The 20,998-nt window shown below is 37.9% G+C and overlaps 1 protein-coding gene across 2 annotated transcripts; it reads right to left on the bottom strand.

Moving 5' to 3' along the window:
• Positions 1-7,710: 7,710 nt before the first annotated feature.
• On the bottom strand, positions 7,711-12,545 carry LOC311277883 (nuclear factor 7, brain-like). Of its 2 annotated transcripts, XM_084388366.1 has the most exons (6): positions 12,095-12,543; positions 10,941-11,036; positions 10,622-10,852; positions 10,491-10,513; positions 10,019-10,134; positions 7,717-9,940 (listed from the first exon to the last, which is right to left on the bottom strand). In XM_084388366.1, exons 1-6 carry the CDS (start codon positions 12,491-12,493, stop codon positions 9,903-9,905), a joined length of 903 nt encoding a protein of 300 aa, XP_084244492.1. In that variant the 5' UTR covers positions 12,494-12,543; the 3' UTR covers positions 7,717-9,902. The 2 variants fall into 2 exon arrangements, with proteins under 2 accessions (XP_084244491.1, XP_084244492.1); XM_084388365.1 differs by having other exon boundaries at positions 7,711-10,134; positions 12,095-12,545.
• Positions 12,546-20,998: the final 8,453 nt, after the last annotated feature.

Below are 20,998 nucleotides of genomic sequence, written 5' to 3'. Positions count from 1 at the left end.
CGCCACTGCAGAATCAGAATCAGAAAGAGCTTTATTGCCATGTATGTTTACATACACAAAAAGTTTGTTTTGGTGACAGAAGCAGTGCAGTGCAGAAGGCAAGTACAGGCATAGTGTAGACAAACATAGGAATTACACAAAAATAAAATATAACACAATAATATGAGGAAAAATCTAAATAATGCAACATAGTACAGTAAAAGATATATAAACAGTGGTTAAATTGGTATTCTTGTTCAACTGCTAATCTCGTTGTTAGTCGACCATGATCGCGCACCGCTCGCGCATGTCATGCGCATCTATAGGCCATACTCAGAACTCCGACATGGATAAATGTACGCAGCAATAATGAATGTTCCTGGGAGATCCGTAGTTGCGCGGGATGTGGAAGCGCGCAAAAGTTCCAGAACCTTCGATCTACTGCCTTGAAAAAAAAAAAAAAAAAACGAGCTGCTGGCCGCCGCTGCAGCAACAGATCAATTTAGTCAAGTTTGTTGGTTGTACAAAAAGTGCCCTGGCCTTGAATGACATTTAAGGTAAGGAAAAAATGCTTGGCACATTGTATGGGTCACTATCATAACAAGGTAATACAATGTATAATCAAGCGTTTTATATTTAATATGAGGGGAAATAGGCTACACATGCCGTGGACGTGACAAAAAATCTTTAACTTTTAGGTGGCAAAATATTTTTTTGTAATTCTCTGAATTACACTGCGCAAACCAAAGTAATACTACGCACCGGATGAAGAAGGGTTGGCTCTCCACAGAACATAACATATTCGTTTTATTTTATTTTTCATGTTCACATTTATGAGGAAAAAACGATGTTACAGACGGGACCGCTCTGAAAGCAGCATGTAATGGCCTTCCCCTTTAATTTGTTTTGCTTTGCGTCACCACTAGATGGCGGAATACATTTATTGCATATAAGGAAAAGGAAACAGAGTAAGATTATTGTCACGTTTGTTCTTGAGCTAACCAGCTTGAGAAAATGGTTCAAGCTTTAAAGTCCCTGTAAAGGCAATTCTAAAAAAAAATTCTAAACACATTAGAAATGTTAGAAATGTATTACTAAAACATATTACAAAGACTGTGAACTGTGAAGTACTGAATTGTGGAGTTAGACCGTTAAACAGTTTTTCACCATTGCTGTGTTCCGGATTTTTTGGGCGGGGCTAAAACGGGGGCTCGATGACGCACTGAAGCCCCTGAGCTCCTGGACACGCCCCTACTTGATGACGCACTGGAGCCCCTGACGCTGCCCCTCCCCTAACAATATAGCACATTCATTCACATCAGTTTGCCGATCGCGAGGTACTGTCAGTACTATTAGTTACTACAGCCTACAGTTTGCTAGCTAGCTATGCCTTCGTCACGGAAATGAGTAGGCAACTACCTGGATGCGATCACGTACAAAACAGATCGGTGTCCTTATTTAAATTTACGAAAAACGATCACATCAAGAAGAGGTGGATTAATTTTGTGAAGAGACACCTTGCTGGACAGCTGAGGATCACCGCCAAAACCCGCCTCTGTAGTGATAATTTTACACGGGATAGTTTTATAAACTTCCTCATTTTTCCTCATTCCTCAACCAAATCATCCTCCCGTCGCGCCGACAACTGGTGCCATCGTCGGCAGTGCGAGCCCACCAATGAGTGTAAGTTGCCTTGTGTGCTTATGTTATAATTATAGTAGGTAACGTTAGTCCAGGCTCGAACATGGCTTTGTAAAACCTAGGAGCATCCATTCCGGCTGCAGCTAGCGGTGACAGTTGAGTGTGGCGAGTCGGCGACGGCAGCTTTCCCGCGAGTGGGCGTGGTTTCAGCGCAGCCAGCGGACACGCCCCCAGCGTTTGAGAGCAGAGACTACTGCTCACTTTTTCAAGATTTTGATAGCTTATTTTATGTACTTGCCGGCTTTTTTTATCATTCAAATTTGGCTGGGTGGCTAATAACACATGTTTCTGTGGTGTGACAAACTCAGAACACATACTTAATTTTGACTTTACAGGGACTTTAAGCTTTAGTATCCCATTGGCAAGCAGAGCGAGGTATGTTTAGTTTGTTTTCCCTGTATTTCTTTGGTACCATGTGTTGATTTCTTTGAACACGGTTTATTTTGTGTATGTTGTTTGAGTTTATTTTGTTTGATATTTATGTCTTGTTTCTTTGTTTTCTTTGTAGTTTTACGGTGCTACCGTGCTGTGATGCGATTGTTATGGTGCTATGAAGTCAGTGTGTGAACACAGTGTTGTGATGCATGGAGAACGTTTGCAACAAAGAAACGAGACAATGAACACTTCAGCAATGAAGTTTATTGCATCTTAACAAAATAAATCGAAAGCACCCGTCAATAACTCTCTGCCTCTTTTCTACGAAGCTGAAGGGCCGCTACAGTAAAACTCGCTGCTACATATGAGGTTTTCATCGTGTTGCTGTTGTTTCATCGTGTGAGTGGGACACTGGACTTTGCATCTAAAGCGCTGATTGCATCGCGTCACGTCAGCACGAGACGGATACCTCATCAGGATTGTAAAATCACACAGTCAGTTTGGAACGCGGCTCATTCATGAACGTTTGGATGGTGATCGCATATCAACGTTACTGTTACAGATGAAAAGGTAAACTTTCAGTAAAAGAACGTTACATGAAGTAAGACTGCAAATACAACTTCCTGGACTGTGTGAGTTGAAACCTTTACAATTAAAGACACTTTAGATGTTTTTTAATATTTTGAATTTTAAAGAAAATTGAAGTTTCAAGATATGAAGTTGAATGAGTTGTGAAATATTGATTCATGATGTTCAAGTTATTGATTTGAGTATTCCTTTACAAGGTATTGATCGCTGCAGGTTAATGCTGGGTTTATATTTATAGTATACGTTACAAACACGTGTAAAATGTTGAATGTCAAAGAATTTATGATTGTGTTGCATATGCAATTTGACTTATTACCATTGCTGATTAATTGAGTGTCTAAATTATAGATGTCTGATATGAGCAATGCATTGCTCTTAAGTTTGTAGACAGACAAAATGGAAGACACAGTTGAGCAAATGGCAGCGCAAGCAAGTCAAAGTTTAGTTTCTGATAAGGATTTAAATGTTCAAACAGAAATGCAACCGTTTAGATCAAGATCAAGTTCTCGAAAAAGAAATCGTACAGAGAAAGGCCTAGAGATGCATAAACAGGAGGCAAAGAAGCAAGAGAAAGCTTTTAATAAAGCTTATGACTCCTGGAGGCATACAGCTAAGGAATCTAGGTCTAAATTGAAAGTCTGTTGCACACATAAAGAGCTTGAACATATATTGAAGGACATTCAAACTAGACATGATGTAGTTACCCAGCACTATGCTCCCTTATTGCGTAATCAAACAACAACTGCAGAGATTGTTAAAAGAGTAGATGTTTGTGCCACATTGACTGCAGAAATTTCTGATTTGGTGAGCAAACGAATAGAAACTGTTGAGCACGTTCAAAACAAAGATGTGGTAAAAGAGAGAGTAAGGCAGATATTAAAGAAAGATGATTATGCATCTGTCTTTGGTTGCACCAACACCGATACCATCATCTCAGAATCATCTCAAGCTTCAGAAAGCATAACAACATCGGAGACCTCTTCCAAAGCTTCCAGTAAACAAGCTGATGCAAAAGCAGAACTCGCAGCCAAAGTAGAGCAAGCAAAGTCTCTTCAAGAAATTCACAATCAGCAGGCCAGACTACTTGAGATGGAGAATAACTGGAAGCTGGACGAAGCAAGAATGCTAGCAGAGATGAAACTGAAAGAATCAGAGATGCGTCTAAGACTAGAAGAAGAAAAGACAAGGTTACAGATGCTACAAGCAGATAAAGAAGTCAAGGTAGCCGCAGCTCGAGTGAAGGCCTACAACAATTGTGAGAGTAATCTTGAAGAGGAGGAGGGAAGAGGTAATATGAACCGGTCTGCATGGAGAGAGGCTGATAACCAACCCCAGCTGAATCCTCGGGTAGAGTCATTCCATCCTCGACAAGTATTTCAAGAGGTAAAGACAACTCATGAGACTGAAAACTTGGCTCAAGTGTTAGCGAACTCTCTAAGCATAAGTCGATTACCTGTCCCAGAGCCAACGACTTTCACTGGTGATCCTTTGAAGTTCATTGATTGGAAAATGTCCTTTACAGCACTTATTGATCGTAAATTGATTCCTGCAAGCGAGAAGATGTTCTACTTGAAAACCTATCTTGCTGGAGAAGCTCGAAAAGCTGTGGAAGGTTTCTTTTATAGAAATTCTGACGATGCATACCAGGGCACCTGGAAGGTCCTTGAAGAGAGGTATGGAAATCCGTTTATTGTTCAGAGAGCTTTTCGAGAAAAACTCATGAGATGGCCTAAGGTGGGAGTAAATGACCCACTTTCCTTGCGAGAGTTCACTGACTTCCTACAAGGCTGTGTTGAAGCTATTCCACATGTTAAAGGTTTGGCTATTTTGAATGACTGTGAGGAAAACTATAAACTACTCAAGAAATTACCAGAGTGGATTGTACGTAAATGGAGCAAAATTGTGGTTGAAGAGTTAGACATGACTGGCGCTTATCCAAGCTTTAAACGATTTGCAGAGTTCTTGCAGAAGGAGTCAAAAATAGCATGCAATCCATTCACTTCTCCACTTCTACTGAGTTCTAAGGTTTCAGATGAGATATTTCCCAAAAGAACAAGAGCTTTCAGCACAAATGCTCAAGTTAAAGATTCAACAAGAACAGAATTCAAGATATCACCATGTTCTGTCTGTAAGAGTGAAACGCATAGTATCTCTAAATGTCCTATTTTTGCAGAAAAGTCCATGGATGACAAAAGGTCTTTTATTCGTGAGAATCATATCTGTTTTGGATGTCTGAGAAAGGGCCATATTTCCAAAGATTGCAAAAGACGGCATATTTGTGGCATATGTAGCTTTCGCCATCCAACTTGCCTGCATGAAGATAGAATCAGAGGGCCTATGAATGTGTCAAGAACGGGGTTCACTCCTACAGAAGTGCACACAAGTCAAGTTTTAGAAGTTCAAAAGGTTATGTCTCATACAGTAACACGACGTGCTTCTGCTACCTCTAGCATTGTTCCTGTTTTTATTTCAACAGTGGATGAGCCACAAAATGAGATTCTCACTTACGCTTTACTTGACACACAGAGTGATTCGACTTTTGTGTTGAAAGATTTTCTTGATGAGCTCCAAGTAAGCAGTCAAGCAGTGAAGCTGAGACTTAGTACTATGACGACCACAGATACAGTCACCGCAAGTAACAAGGTTAGTGGCCTGCAAGTTCGAGGACTCCAAGGTGGGAAATGTATTAAAGTACAGCAAGCCTACACTTGTGACTTTATTCCTGTGGATAAAGCTTATATTCCAACTAGAAAGACTGCACTGCAATGGCCTCACCTCAAACACATTGCCAATGAGTTGCCACCACTCCAGACCTGTGATATAGGATTATTGATTGGATACGATTGTCCTTCAGCATTAGCTCCCTTAGAGGCCATTATTGGCACTGAAAATGAGCCTTTTGCACAGAAAATAGAGCTCGGTTGGAGTATCATTGGATCTTGTAATCCCTATCTGGACAGACAAGGAAGTCAAAGTTTCATTCATCGAGTCCTAGTGAAAGAATTGTGCGTCCCCTCAGCTAATGATGTCTTAAAGGTATTAGAGTCGGACTTTAATGAGAAAGGTTATGAGGATAAATATGTTTCCCAGGAAGATGTCCGTTTTATACGTCTGCTTAGTGATAACATCAAACATAAAGAAGATGGACATTTTCAACTGCCCCTTCCTTTCAAGAGCATTAGTCCTCCCTCACTACCTAATAACAAGAAGCTTGCTATGGTACGTTTGCAACATTTAAAGAAGAACTTTTATGTTGATGATGGCTTGATTTCTGTTCCATTGATCAAGGAAGCGAAGATTGTCGAGTTGATTGTCAAAGCTCAATCCCTGTGTAAGCATGGAGGATTACGCCTTCACAAGTTTAATTCAAATGAGAATGAAGTTCTTCGTTGTGTGAATTCATCAGAGTGGGCAATAACAACTAAACCTCTTAACCTGACTCCTGAAACGACAGGATACGTTCTGGGCATTCAATGGTCCACAAAAGATGACACATTCAGCTTTGACATCAAATTGAAAGACCAGCCTGTAACACGTCGGGGGATTTTGTCAATTGTTGCTTCCTTGTTCGACCCTATTGGGTTTGTTGCTCCGTTCCTCTTGAAGGGAAAGTGCATTTTACAGGAGTTGTGCCGTAAAAATATTGGATGGGACGATCCTCTTCCTGATGACTTATTCCTACGGTGGGAGGTGTGGAAAAGTAGTTTTCAGGACCTGAAAGATTTCAGCAATCAAAGATGCTATCATCTGCCATCCTTTAGTAACCCTGTCTGGACAGAATTGCAACTTTTCTCTGATGCAACTAACCTGGGGTATGGCGCATGTTCCTATCTTAGGTTCAAGAATGACAAAGATGAAGTACACTGTAGTCCCGTAATGGCCAAAGCTCGAGTTGCACCCGCAAAGATCAAAAGCATTCCGAGATTGGAATTGTCAACTGCCAAGGAACCAGTGGCAGTTAGGTAGAGTAGTTGAGGTCACTCAAGGGAACGATGGCTTAGTCCGACGAGTTAAAGTTCAAACAGGAGAACGAAAACTAAAGACTAAGTTAGGGCATCACTCTAAACCTTCAATCATTGAGTGACCAATTCAAAAATTAGTGGTTCTACTTGAAAGCGAATGATTTATTGATGGTGACTCGTGCATTAAACAATTAGGTTAAACACAATGTTTAAAATTTATTTTTTGTATTTTGTTGTGTGTTATGTTGAAAAAGGGTCATTGAAGGTTGAAATCATGTATGATAATTGTATGGGTTTGTTTTGTTAATTTATCATAACATGATTGGTGGGAGTGTAATGGCCTTCCCCTTTAATTTGTTTTGCTTTGCGTCACCACTAGATGGCGGAATACATTTATTGCATATAAGGAAAAGGAAACAGAGTAAGATTATTGTCACGTTTGTTCTTGAGCTAACCAGCTTGAGAAAATGGTTCAAGCTTTAAGCTTTAGTATCCCTTTGGCAAGCAGAGCGAGGTATGTTTAGTTTGTTTTCCCTGTATTTCTTTGGTACCATGTGTTGATTTCTTTGAACACGGTTTATTTTGTGTATGTTGTTTGAGTTTATTTTGTTTGATATTTATGTATTGTTTCTTTGTTTTCTTTGTAGTTTTACGGTGCTACCGTGCTGTGATGCGATTGTTATGGTGCTATGAAGTCAATGTGTGAACACAGTGTTGTGATGCATGGAGAACGTTTGCAACAAAGAAACGAGACAATGAACACTTCAGCAATGAAGTTTATTGCATCTTAACAAAATAAATCGAAAGCACCCGTCAATAACTCTCTGCCTCTTTTCTACGAAGCTGAAGGGCCGCTACACAGCATTAAAGGGTTAGTTCACCCAAAAATGAAAATTCTGTCAGTAATTACTCACCCTCATGTTGTTCCAACCGCGTAAGACCTTCGTTCATCTTCAGAACACAAATTAAGATATTTTTGATGAAATCTGAGCCAAGTCGGGATCCTCCATAGGCTGCTAGGTGTCCGAAACTTGCTGGCCCAGAAAAGTTATTAAAGAGATCGTTAATATAGTCCAAGTGACTCCAGTGGCTCAATCTTATGTATATCAAGCGACGAGAATACTTTTTGTGCGCAAAAACAAACAAAAATAACGACTTTATTCCACTATTCATTTCCTTCTCTCTGGACCTCTAGTTGGTTCGCGTAGTGTTTTTGCGCAGCGCGTCCGTGTTACACGTCACCACGTAGGCTAACTATTGGCCGACGCGCGTCATGTGTGTGATGCGTGATGACGTGGAACACAGACGCGCACCGCAAAAACACTACGAGGCCCAGAGAGAAGGAAATGAAAAGTGGAATAAAGTCGTTATTTTTGTTTGTTTTTGCACACAAAAAGTATTCTCGTCGCTTGATATACTTAAGATTGAGCCACTGGAGTCACTTGGACTATATTAACGATCTCTTTAATAACTTTTCTGGGCCAGCAAGTTTCGGACACCTAGCAGCCTATGGAGGATTCAGATATGGCTCAGATTTCATCAAAAATATCTTAATTTGTGTTCCGAAGATGAACGAAGGTCTTACGCGGTTGGAACAACATGAGGGTGAGTAATTACTGACAGAATTTTCATTTTTGGGTGAACTAACCCTTTAAAAGACTGTTTAAAACTTTCACTGAGACCTCAAACAGAAAGCACAAAGCCTTTCTTTAAAATGAATTTCGTTTTGTATTAATTGTATCTTAATTTTAATCAATGTTTCATCAACCAATTGCCTGGATGATTTATTAAATAAGAAGTAAATATAGTATATAGACAATAGATAATCACGATATGGACGCGCCGGCGAGTGAACTGGACTCTCGTCAGATGAACCGAAACTCAGCGTATAAGGGAGCCTACTTGCCTGACAGACCTGATAAATATATCTATAAGCTTGAAGGTCTTCTTTTAAACAGAACAATTCAAAACAAAAGAAAACAGACCGCTGCTTGAGTAGCCTAATCCGTATGAAATGTGCATTTCTCTCTGGCGCGTTCATACTGCGAAGATCGCGAGGATAGCATCGTCAACTTCATCTATGCAGGGCACTGACACAGAAAACACTTGTTTATTAATAAACAATTAAAATGTCTCCTTGCTATATTTTACATATTCATAATCATTACTTTTGCCGGTTCTTTGTGACAGCTTTTAGGTGCTTTATTGGCAGCACCACCCTTACATGTTACATGAACGCGTCACCATCGCTTCAGCACCGAAAACAGGAGATTTTTTTCAATCCCTGTTTTGGCAGGGGAAAAACTGATCAGAAAATGTAACAAAACGTTGTAGAAATGTAGTGGAGTAGAAAGTATAATAATTGCTGTATGTAACGAATACAGTAAAAGTAACGAACTAGTAAAAGTCAAAAGTATGCACTATTGATTCTACTTAAGTAAAGTAGGCCAACAGAAACGAAGTATTTGTACTTCGTTACATTCCACCACTACTGATTAACAGTAATGTAAATACTAAATGTCCTAATACCTGTTGATACTACAACAATGCAAATATGCTCTTAACCTTGCAGTTTTTCACATATCATGTAAGACTCAATTTCTCCATTTCTTTGCACAAAACTCTCCAGAAAATGCCATTTGATAGTTTATTTTTCAAAAAAAATTATATATATATATATATATATATATAAAATCTAAAAATATATATAAAAAAACTAAATATGTATAAAAACATGATGAATTTCAACCCCCCCAAAGATTTTAATGATTTATCCATTAAAGTTTTTTGAAGAGCAAATCATTTCTATTGATTGTTTTGAAATAAAAGAAGAGAAAAGTATTAAAAGTGTACATTTTCATCAAACTTGAAAACCAAGTTTGTGTTTTACAAAGCACAGTGTTTTACTGTAGTAATAGAAACTTTATAAAGGTCTGGAATTTGATGATGTGAAATTGAAGTGTTAATGTTGTTTCAGCATTTGTACTTCAGATTGCAACACTGATGTACGTTAACATTACATTTGTTGTATTTTTAGCATTAAATGAGGCTGCAAATATGATGTTGAACCAACATTATTGTAATATTCATTTCATGACATTCCAACAGATTTGTTTTTCACGTTCATTTGTTCATTTATTTTCGGACGACTGGAACTGGATCTCATAATTGTCATGCTCGGCTTTTCAAAGAAGCCCCTAAGGGGGGCATTTACGGGCCTTTGCCCCCCAGAAATGAGTTCCTGGTCTAATTTAATTTTCTTTTTCTTGCTTTGCCCCCCAGAAATCAGTCGATGGTCTAAATTTGTTTTCTTGTTCTTGCGATGTTGCCTGAAGCTGAAGAGAGAGAACAGATACACACTCATACACACACATTAAGACCACAGAAATCATTGCTGTGTCTGTCATACTCACTTTTACCAACATTGTTCTGCATCTTCTGTAAGACATTGAGCTTCATGTTGGTCAGGTAATCTGTGAAAGTGGTCGTCACACTTGGATTTGGGTCTGGATCGGGAATATATTGGGCTCTGAAATAACATTCAAGAGTCAGAGATGCTGATGGTTCAGTGTGGTTCTATATAGAAATCGAGGGTTTTTGACTAAATTTTAAGAACCCTTTATGCCAAAAAGTTTCAAAGGAGAAATTAATTGGTTATTTCAAATTTTTAGTAATAAAGATTACAAGATGTTAAATGCATACAATTGAATTACTTGAATGAATTACTGAATGGGTTAATTCAAACGAAACCCATAAAATGATGGGAACCTCTACAAGGTTCTATATAAGAAGCGTCTGACGGAACCCTTTAAGATTCCATATAGAACCTCTTCTTCTAAGAGTGATGGTTTGAGTTCAGAAGCACAGAGACAAAAACACACAAACCTTTGCAATGTGGCCTTAAAGTTCTGTAAAGAAAAATAAACAAATGTTCATTATTCAGCAAAACTGAGTTTGATTTTAATCTCTGAAATGGACATTCATATCACTGGAGAATAATGAAGATTAATTGACACCTGCAGGAATGAAACATCTTCAGCCTTCATCTGCTCCTTGATGTCTCTGATTGTGGTTCTGAGAGATGAAATCTGTTTGCTTCTGTGCATCATCTTCTTCCTCATCATCTGACTCTTCTTCTCCTTTTCCTCTCTCAGCGCTGTTATTCTGGCCGCTTCTTCATAATGTAAAAGCTGGTGAAGTTCCTTAAACTCTTCTTTAATCTGAGTCTCTATGCTTTGAGCGTGAAACTGAAATGAAACACAATATTGGCCAAACTAGATCTACATCAGTATCTACACTTCCAGAATTACATTAATCACATTGTTTATTTCAAACCTTGATATCTTCAGCAGTTTTACACAGTTTCTGTTCATGATTCACAGACATTCCCAGTTCCTTCTGTAAGCGTTCCAGTGAAGCTTTGAGTATCTCCTGGAAGAAAACAACAAAAACAGTGTTTATTGATTTATTTTATTTTTTTATTTTTTATTTAGTACAGACAGTGGAGGGATTTTTAAAACTCAATCTGATGCACTAAACTGAAATAGTAAAAGCAAACATTTAGACTTTAACACGAAGTGATCTAAATTAGATCACTTCGTGTTAAAGTCTAAAGAAATAAAACTTTTTAAAAGGATTCCCCCCTCCCCTCCTAACTCTGAAGCACTTCCTGGAACTATCTGAAGTTTGTGCGCGAATCGCGTGACGATCAAGCATTTGAAACTTTCGTGATCGCATCGCAACTATCTCTCTATATATGGCTCTGGTGTAGAGTTACATTCAAGCTATGAATACATTCTTTCACAGGAAAAAAAACTTTTAAATATGTATATTTTGGTGATCAAAGATGAGATTTAAGGGATACAATTACTAATGGGCCTATCAGATAAAAAAAAAAATCTGAATTGTTGTGTAAATAAATAAATAAACCCACACGAGTATTTTTTTTTTTTTTTTTTTTCCTCAGTATGTGATCGGTCTTCGTTTAGCTCTGCGTTGTGTTGTTAGATGAACGAGACCGGGCAACAGAAATTACTCAGGCCAGATTTTATTCTGCATGAATAAAAAGCCAATTGAATCAAAACAAGCTCGAGTCTGTGGCCGTCTTTCGTTATAACATCAGCCTCTCTTCAGTCACATTTACCGCAAAGGCGCGAACTGAAGGAGAGCAACCGGAAACAGAACATAAGTCTTAAAGGAGCCACGCACCGTATTTAATAATACTGCTGAATTACCATATAACCATATAAATATGACATTTCAGTTAATAGAAATCCATATAAGAAAAATAAATGAAATGATATATTAAAAGAATCATTTCCAGAATACAAAATAATTAAAGAAATATAACAAATAATAACAAATGGGGAGATTTTGAGTGAAATTAATAAATAAATATAACACCCATTACAATTAGTTTGTCAAAGTGAAATTGTCTATCAATAATTATCGATATTTGATTTAATCAAATGTTTTAAACATCATCTGACCTTATTATCCGCGGCAACTTCATTTACAGGACTGAATCTGTGGTTGGTGTGTTTTCTGGAGTCTCGACACACCAAACACACGGGCTGTTGATCATCCAGACAGAAGAGTTTGAGCTCCTCTTTGTGATCTCTACAGACTCCAGATCCAGATTTCGGTCTTCTCTGCTGTTGAAAACTCTCACACATGTTCTTCAAAGCCAAATTTACTGGAGGACGATCATTTGAAGATGTTGTTCGGCAAACCGGACATTTAATGACTTTCAATGTTTTATTTTTCCAAACCCTCTGAATACAGCTTGAACAAAAGCTGTGGCTACACGACAGAATAACAGGATTTACAAAAATTTCACAGCACACCGGACAAGAAAAATCCCCCTCAGACAGAAGACTAGAAGACATTTTTCATAGTTGCTTATAGAAATGAATCTCGAAGTAAAGTTTCACTTCCAGTTAAAGCTAGGGTAGGCGGTTTCAGAGAGGCTACCAATAGCAGTCACAGGTTGCCAGGTGCCAGCAAGGTTTTCCAGCCCAAAACCTTGTCAAAAACCACGAGAATGCACAAAAAAATCGGCCAATTTTTTTTGCTTGTTTCTCGTTTAAACACATTGAAATCATTAACAAGCTTTAAAATTACCCATTTTTCAACTATCCGATTTTAGAAACCATATTCAGTCAAATTAATGCAAAAGTATAGGCTATACTGACTTCAGTCAGACTATTCTACTATTAAACTATAAGCTTATGTTATGGAAAATAATGTGATAAACTTAGGCTATCAATGAGTCTGTTTATTTTCAATAAAAGTCGCTTGGAACAAAAGCATTCAGTAACATAAAAACATAACATGATCCTCGCTGCAGCCTGTAGCACAATGACGTAGCTGGATGATCCAATACGTACTGGACGCGCATGCGCGGTGGTGTTCAGAGTTAAATATCATTTAAATATAAATGATCACTTGAGTGACAACTGCGTGATCTGACTGCTGTGATCAGTTTGTATATTAAACTTAAATTCAGGGTTTTTATTTTAATTGTAATTTTTTATGTATGTAGGGCCTACATCATGGCACGTACATAAAACTCCGTCGCTATAGAAACAAAGACACTAAAATGCAATCATGCATTGAGCTTCTCTACTACTTATTGTTGATTTCTTTATTTGCTATTAGTATTATTCATACTGCAAAATCCTTATGTTTTTATTCAACTATGTGTGGGCCTAATGAAAAATACAGGACAAATCCCGTCCCTTATTGATTTGATACGGGACGCATCATCTTACTTGTAAATACGGGACGATTCCGTATTTTAAGGGACGGGTGCAAGAGGAACCTTAATATGTACAGATCACTGTGGAAAAATTAGTATAGCCATTAAAGAAGGTACTCTTACCAGGCAAAATAACATTAAACACTTTTTTTTCTTTTTTTTCTAAGATTTAGTTTCTTGATGCTGTTATTATTTTTGCATTTTCCCTTGAATGTGTACTGGTATTTTAAGTTGTGTACAGACCATATTGTATTGTATTGTAGGCCTACCTCTTGGATTAAAGGACATCAAGGACATTCTGAGATACAGAGATGTTCTGTATACACGCATTAAATCCATCACATTTAGGTTTAAAATCATGTGATTTAAAATGTTGTAAAATTAACTATTTTGCATGTATGTAGAGAGAAACTAGGAAAGCACCACATTTCTGTAAATAATTACTTATTCATCAATAATTACTTATTACTATTTATCAGTACGCTACTACTACTACTACTACACACGTTAGAACATCATCTCATACAATATTGAGCACGTCACTTAAGACCAGCGCATGCAAATTATAACCCAAATACACCTCCATCCAGTACGTGTTGGATCATCCAGCTACGTCATCGGGCTACAGGCTGCAGCGAGGGGTGTGTCCAACTGATTCGAAACCAGCCCAATTTTTATCCACCCGCCCAAACCCATTTTTGCCCGCAAAATAGGTTAAACTGCCCAATCTGGCAACTCTGCACGAGATCTCACACTCGCTTCAGAGGGTCTCCAAAGCCACGCCTCAAAAAACATGAACGTGCACTGCAGAATTAGAATCAGAATGAGCTTTATTGCCATGTATGTTTACATACACAAGGAGTTTGTTTTGGTGACAGAAACTTCCAGTGCAGAAGGTAAGTACAGAAAAACATAAGAATTATAAAAAAATAAAATATAACAATATTATAAAGAAAAATTTTAAATAATGCAATATAGTACATTAAAATAAATATATAAAGAATACAGCTGCACTTCAGGGAAAAGTGAGGTCCCGCAGCGTTGTAGTCAGACCGGATGTCTCCACTCTTTTCCCACATGAACAGCAACAAGAAGAGAGAGGGTCACTGAAATAATGCCCCTTTGACCTTCTGTAGAGGTCACACCTTTTGAGTTTGGCTTGATCTATGAAAAAGGTGTAATTTCAAGCAAGAATAGATTTGTTTGGAAGCCGACTCATTTGCATTATCAGAGTGGGCTGGCCGTTTTGAGTCCCTTTATACCCTGATTAATATAATGTATTATAATATAACGCGTAATATAGCATAAGCGTACAATGTATGTTATAAGGAGGTGATATACACAAATATGTAGCTATATATAATATTTGTTCAAAACGAATGCTGTCTTTATGAGTGGATCATTGAATCATTGACTCAACCAATTTGTTCAAAAACGCAGATTCATTTAGTAACAAAACATCTGTGTTCCTGCAGAGACTTTTGCCTTGTCCTCATACCCACACTTGCGGTCTTGGCCTCTTAAAAGAGCGCGTGCACGCGACAGGAAGTAAGTCCGTAAGACTGTCCCATGTCTATCCCACCGCTTCGAAGCCGTATTCGAGGCTAAGCATATCCCATCATGTATGATGTTCGGTGACTCATATGCCCCAAAATCATGAGATGTCGCGGAAAACATTCCACTGTAATTTAAATTAATTAGATACATATAATTTGGTAGTAACATCATAAAGTGTTGCACATTTTATTGGTGCAAAGATGAGTATGGTGTGTGTATAGGCCTTATTTTGTACAACATTTGCAATTGTTTTTTTATTACTTAATTAGAAGTACCACAATTTAAAATGTGTGTCTTCTGTTAGTTACGTAGCGACTACTGAACAGACATGTAGAAGTTTATTTTAAAATGCAAAGTATTGAAAATATAATAAATAAAAGCTGCATTTTTTGCTAGACTATAAGTGTGTCCCATCGAGTAATCAAAAGTTCTACACACACTTGCAGTCTTTACGCCTACTTGGTAAATTCGTCCTGCAAGTAGACAAGTGGTCAAGTGCAAAGACCACAAGTGTGTGTATCTGGACAAGGCATTTGTTTGGAACTATTTTGTTTGTGAAAGAGCAAAGGAGTCTGTCACAGACCGTGCCAACTAAACCACATGCAGAGCAGCCGTTAAGATGCTCAAAAATGCAAATTAGACACATTACTAATAAAACTAAATAATAAAAAAATCTATTTGTTGCTTAAATACAGGGCAGTTCAGTAACAAATATCCTAATTTGATAGATGACGAGATCTGTATTATAGCCAAATAACAATGCAACCAATAAGCTATACAGTAAGTCACAGACAGCAGCTGCATCTTGTCGTTGATGTGATCACTGAGGGTGTTTTCTTTTTTCTTGAAGATAATGTCCATCTCAAATTTCAAATGAATTGATTTAGTCAAGTACACACCAACGAACTCAGGAAATTGAGATAATTAAATCCAAACCATTTAATCTCATTGGTTGGTTTGAAAATGACTTTTTATCGATGGTTGGCCAGTTTATATGTCAGTCAGTCCTACTGGACTCAAGAGTTAGAATTACAAATAAAGGTTAAATGCAATGCTATACACACACTCCTAGACCATTTTTGGGGATTTCCGCCTGGATTTTCCTACCGAAATTGAAAAGCCTCCCATTTCCACATATTTTTTCCAAAATAGACAATTTTGGTGTCATTTTACAGGAAACCCTTTGCAGATTCATAAAACAGTGTTAAAAGTGATAAACATTTAAGTATATGTTGTCTGAGCTGTAATAAAACAAAAAAAAAATAGGCGCTTTTTGATTTTTTAATTTTAAATTCATTTTTGAAAGTGTGTAACTCAGGCCCTGTGGGGTCTAGCAACATGCAGACACTTATGGCTGTTTCCTCTAGATGCCAGCAAACACTGGAAAAAATAATTTTTTCTCTATACTAAAAAATGAAAAAGATGTGCATATTAATCTGAAGGGAGGAATATTACCTTTTTGTTATGTAATTTCCACCTACCCAAATCTAAACTCTGCTCATACCCATATACAGTGGAATATATGCAATTTTCCAGTGTCATTTTACAGAAAACACTTTGAAATTATATAAAACACTGCTGGATGTGATAAATATTATAGTATATGGTGTCTGTGATATAATAAACAGAAAGAAAAAAATGGGCGCTTTATGATTTTTATCATTTTATTCTTTCAGAAGATACAAGACTTATCATTTTACAAATGATTTGCCTAAAATCTGTGGTCTATTACAATCTAGAACAGGATCCTCATCCTCCAGATTTATATCATTCATTATATGGGCATCAGTTTTATCACCTGTGTTGTGCATCACCTCAACATCACCGGCCAGCCTCCTGGAGATCTGATGGCAGCTGTGCCAACACTGCCCAAAGTGCCAATCTTCAACAGAACATGAAACAAAGAAAAAACACTATTTATACATAGTTTCTGCACTGTAATAATATCCATTTCACAATATCAAAATGTAGATTTACTGAAATGACCATTTTATTCCACTTATGGAAAGTTGGAAGCTATTGCGCAATCATACTTTCCATTTCCAAAACGTTTGACATTTCTTTTCAAATAATAGTTTATCAGATTGGTTGCTGTGCTTTCACATTTAAAACTAACAATAACTTTATCAAAAAATGTATATAAACATTGTAAATGCTGAAAAACCATAAGGTTATACGTACCCAAATGCTCAGTGCGTCTGAAGAGTGCGCATTCAAAACTTCTCCAAAACGCCCATTTAGAAACCAGTTGCACTTCCAAAGATCGCTTTTATCAATGCTTTTATCTTGCTATATGCAATTATAAAAATCAAAACAGTTCATAAACTATAAAAACTATAATAACACACGCAAACTCCCGAATATTTTACTCCAAAGAGAGCTTTCGCGCTGACCCGGAAGTGATCAAGTGAGCGCACCCATAGCGCGTCCGTCTGTCTCTTGAACTCGCGTCCGTCTCTCTCTGACATCCCGCGAGCTTAGTTCCGGGTAGATATATATACTAAATGACTTTCCTTAGCAGTAGCACAAAGTAGGCTCGCGCCTGTACAGATGGGTTAGAGATCCAGTGTCTTGCGCTCAGAGCGCGTCTTCTCTCAGTTCATTCGAAAAGGTTTTTCTTACCAACGAAAGCTCACAGAAACGTGAAAATGGTCTCTTTTTAAAGATAACATCCTAAGCTAAAAGGTGATATAGATTATGTGGCTGTTTGCGGCTGACTGAAGCCGTCATCGGAGCAGGAATGTGATACTTTTATCTGTCATCTCTGTTTGATTTTATTTCACTGCGCGATTCTTTTGAAGATATTTCGGTCTATGATTGTCTCACAATGTAATAATCTACATCGTCAAATTCCTTAGAATGAGAGCTTTCTTGTGATATATGACTTGACTGTTTTGTGAAATATATAAAAAATAAATATTTGTAGAAATATTTCTTCGCAATCATAAAGCGGAATTTTTTGCCTGAGACCAATGCATATTTAAGCTAATATTTCATTCGACATGTATCATGAAAACGAAAGTGATGGTATTCTTTGTAAAGCTTAGATTCTAAGCTTTAAAATGATACCATGAATTGTCTAATACCATATAAGGAAGTTTATTAAAAGAACGTACGAACATCATAACAAAGATTTTAAATCCCGGTACCGGGTTGGTGGAGTTTATGTGGTTAAGAAAGATGGTTAACCAAGGTTCTCTTTTTCACGGCGTGTGCATACCTATTGCACTCAATTTGTGTTACAGCTGTGCTCATTGGTAAACCAGGGCTTTAGTTATTGTGGTTACTGTGACAACCACTTAACACACATATCATTGGAGTGCTATATTTATAGCTGATATTAACCCATTGGTTGACCAGGGTTGTTTTCTTAAAGGTAAAGGCGTTATGGCTGCCTCACGTTCCACATGCTTAGGTTCTATGGACCTTATGAATGTGCATGTTCAATTTTTTCTCCCTGTCAAGGCATCGAACATCTCAGGGAGGCTTTAACTGACCCTTGTCCGGAATGTAATTTGATGTCTTTGGAGGTTAGGTAACAAAGGTTGGCAAAATTTTAACCTGAAGATCAAGTTTTTTTGGCGCCAGTCAAAACCAAAGTTCAGACTGGTAGCAAGCGCTCAGCTAGCAAAACTAAAGGGCCTCCAAGGAAGAAGCAGACCCCGGATGCAACACTATCTGATGCTGTGCAGGGCATTCAGGCTTTGCTGGCGAAGTAGTTTCCTTCTGCTACTCAGAGCACAAGTAAGGAAGTGGGAACATCTGTGCTTAACCCCTTGTTGACCAGGTTCGAACCAGCAGCTGAATGTTCTATGGATGAACTGAACACATTAACTCTAGCCGCCTCAGATTCATTAGTCGCTGATGACCCTTGGAGACTTCTGCTGTGCATGCTCAGTCTCAGCACTCTCATAGTGATGAGGGTTCAAGTATTCAAGGTGCTGGTTCTTCAGTGGCATTTTCATTGCAAGACACAATCAAGATGACCCTTGCTAAGTTGAATTTGGACCTACCTTCTCCATCGCAGGGGCCTTCAAACCTCTTGCGTCTTCCGGTTGCTCGACCTGAGGATTTCCTGATACCTAGCCCCAAAAAAAGTCATATAACTATTCCAATGACTCTGAAGCTGTTCGGTTAAGGTAAAAAAAGTTACTTAGTTCACCTTTAAGGAAGCTGTACGGCTAAAGCCACCAATACAGGTAGTGTGTACCCAGTGGGATTTACGATTGGTGTTGGACAGATTGTGTTCAGCACCTTATGAACAGGGAGATATTAGAAGCCTTTCTATGAAGACAGCATTTCTGTTAGCCATAACGGGGTCGGTGAGTTACTGCTCTGTCAGTGAGTCCACAGTGTCTCAGGCGGGGGCCAGAGGGCAATGAAGTTACACTTTGGCTGAACCCAGCATTTCAGCCCAAGGTATTGTCACCTCAATTCACAAACCAACCCATTCAGCTGGCGGCGTTTATATAAGAGGACAAGGCAGCCCTATGTCCAATCCGTATGTTGAGGGAGTATGCATCAAAGACTGCCCCATGGCGTACCACTGACCAGCTTTTTGTCTGCTTTGGGCCCGGATGGAAAGGTGCACCCCTGTCAAAGCAAAGGCTTGCTCACTGGGTATCGGACACTATTGGTGAGGCATATCGTTCAACAGGCCATATGTTGTTCTATGAATAGTGGAAGACCGCCAGAGTCTCCGGTCACTCGGATTGAGAATGACTAAGAGACCAACCGTGACGTATTCGGTCTGTGTCATCGGTCAAAGTCACGTGTGACTGAACTGATACGAGATTCTCTGTGATGCGTGAGACGCGACTCCTTCCACCATGTATTGACCATCTCTGGCGGTCTTCCACCATTCATAGAACCACGGTTACGACCAGTAACCAGGGTTCTAAACACTACAGTACAGAATTAGGGTTCTTTAGCTCGTAACAATAGCAGAACCCTTTTATAAGGTTCCATAAAGAACCATGCTTTGAAAACGTTATATAGGACCTAAATAGTGTTATAAATAACTTTTTTAATAATAGTTTATTTTCATTAATATTGGTAACTTCATGTTATTAATGTTAGTATTAATATAATAAAAAAAATCTTGTTGCTTCCATTTGGGTTTTACATAAAAATAAATAAAAAATGAAAAAAAGTACGGTGTCAGTTAGGTACTTTTTTAAATGTATTAACATGGCAAATTGCAAAAATTAGTGCTCTAACGACAGTTGTTAGCTTAAAACATTAATAATTGACATTAAACATGATATAGATGTAGTGAAGACCAAGTTCCAGTGAAATATCTTCACAATCCTCTATGTCTTTACGTCCATCATTATTTGAGTGGCAGTTTCTCTCTGCAGATGATGAAGTTATGATATGTGACAGCATCTGAAATACACAATTGAGTTCAGAGTTAAAGTTTGTCTGTACATTTGATTATGTAAAAACAATTATGTTTATGAAGGCCAGAACTAGCAAAAAATTAACAGTATGTGAGCCCTTTAAATGTGTTAAAAGGAGAAAAAAAAAAAAGATATAAGATATAAAGTCATGGGATAGCTTTAATGTTTTTTTGGTGACTGGATATGTTTACGCATAAAGTAATAATAATTTACAAAAAAACAATATGGGTCATAAATTCAATATTTCTGCTACTTTGTGGAGAAAAGATGATTCTTAACTGAACAGAGCTGCTCACACTTACATGTTCTGTTAAACTAAAAAGAGAAAAAGACATGATTGGAAGGAAACCAGTTACAATATTTAAAGTTATAATTTATAGACATTAAGAAATCATTTACCTGTTGAGAGTGTTGACAGTCAGTAGTTGTATAGCTGAGCTCCAGAATATCAGTAATGAGGTGACTGTGACAGTTACAGATTTGAAAAGGTGGAAATAAAGAACCCTAAACTCTATAGAACCACTTAAAGGGTTCTTCAGGACGATTCAGTTCTAAACAGAACCGTTACTACATGTAGAGAACCTTTAAAGAACCATCTTTTTTTAAAGTGCACTGGATTGTAAGAATAATCCAAAGCAGTTTTTCTGATCCTTTATCTAGACCTGTAGTTTCTC

This window comes from Rutilus rutilus (genome assembly GCF_951802725.1).
Source record: "Rutilus rutilus genome assembly, chromosome: 18".
NCBI classification, from domain to species: domain Eukaryota; kingdom Metazoa; phylum Chordata; class Actinopteri; order Cypriniformes; family Leuciscidae; genus Rutilus; species Rutilus rutilus.
Note: the sequence above shows the minus strand (reverse complement) of the source record. Positions and strands in the feature narration are given on the sequence as shown.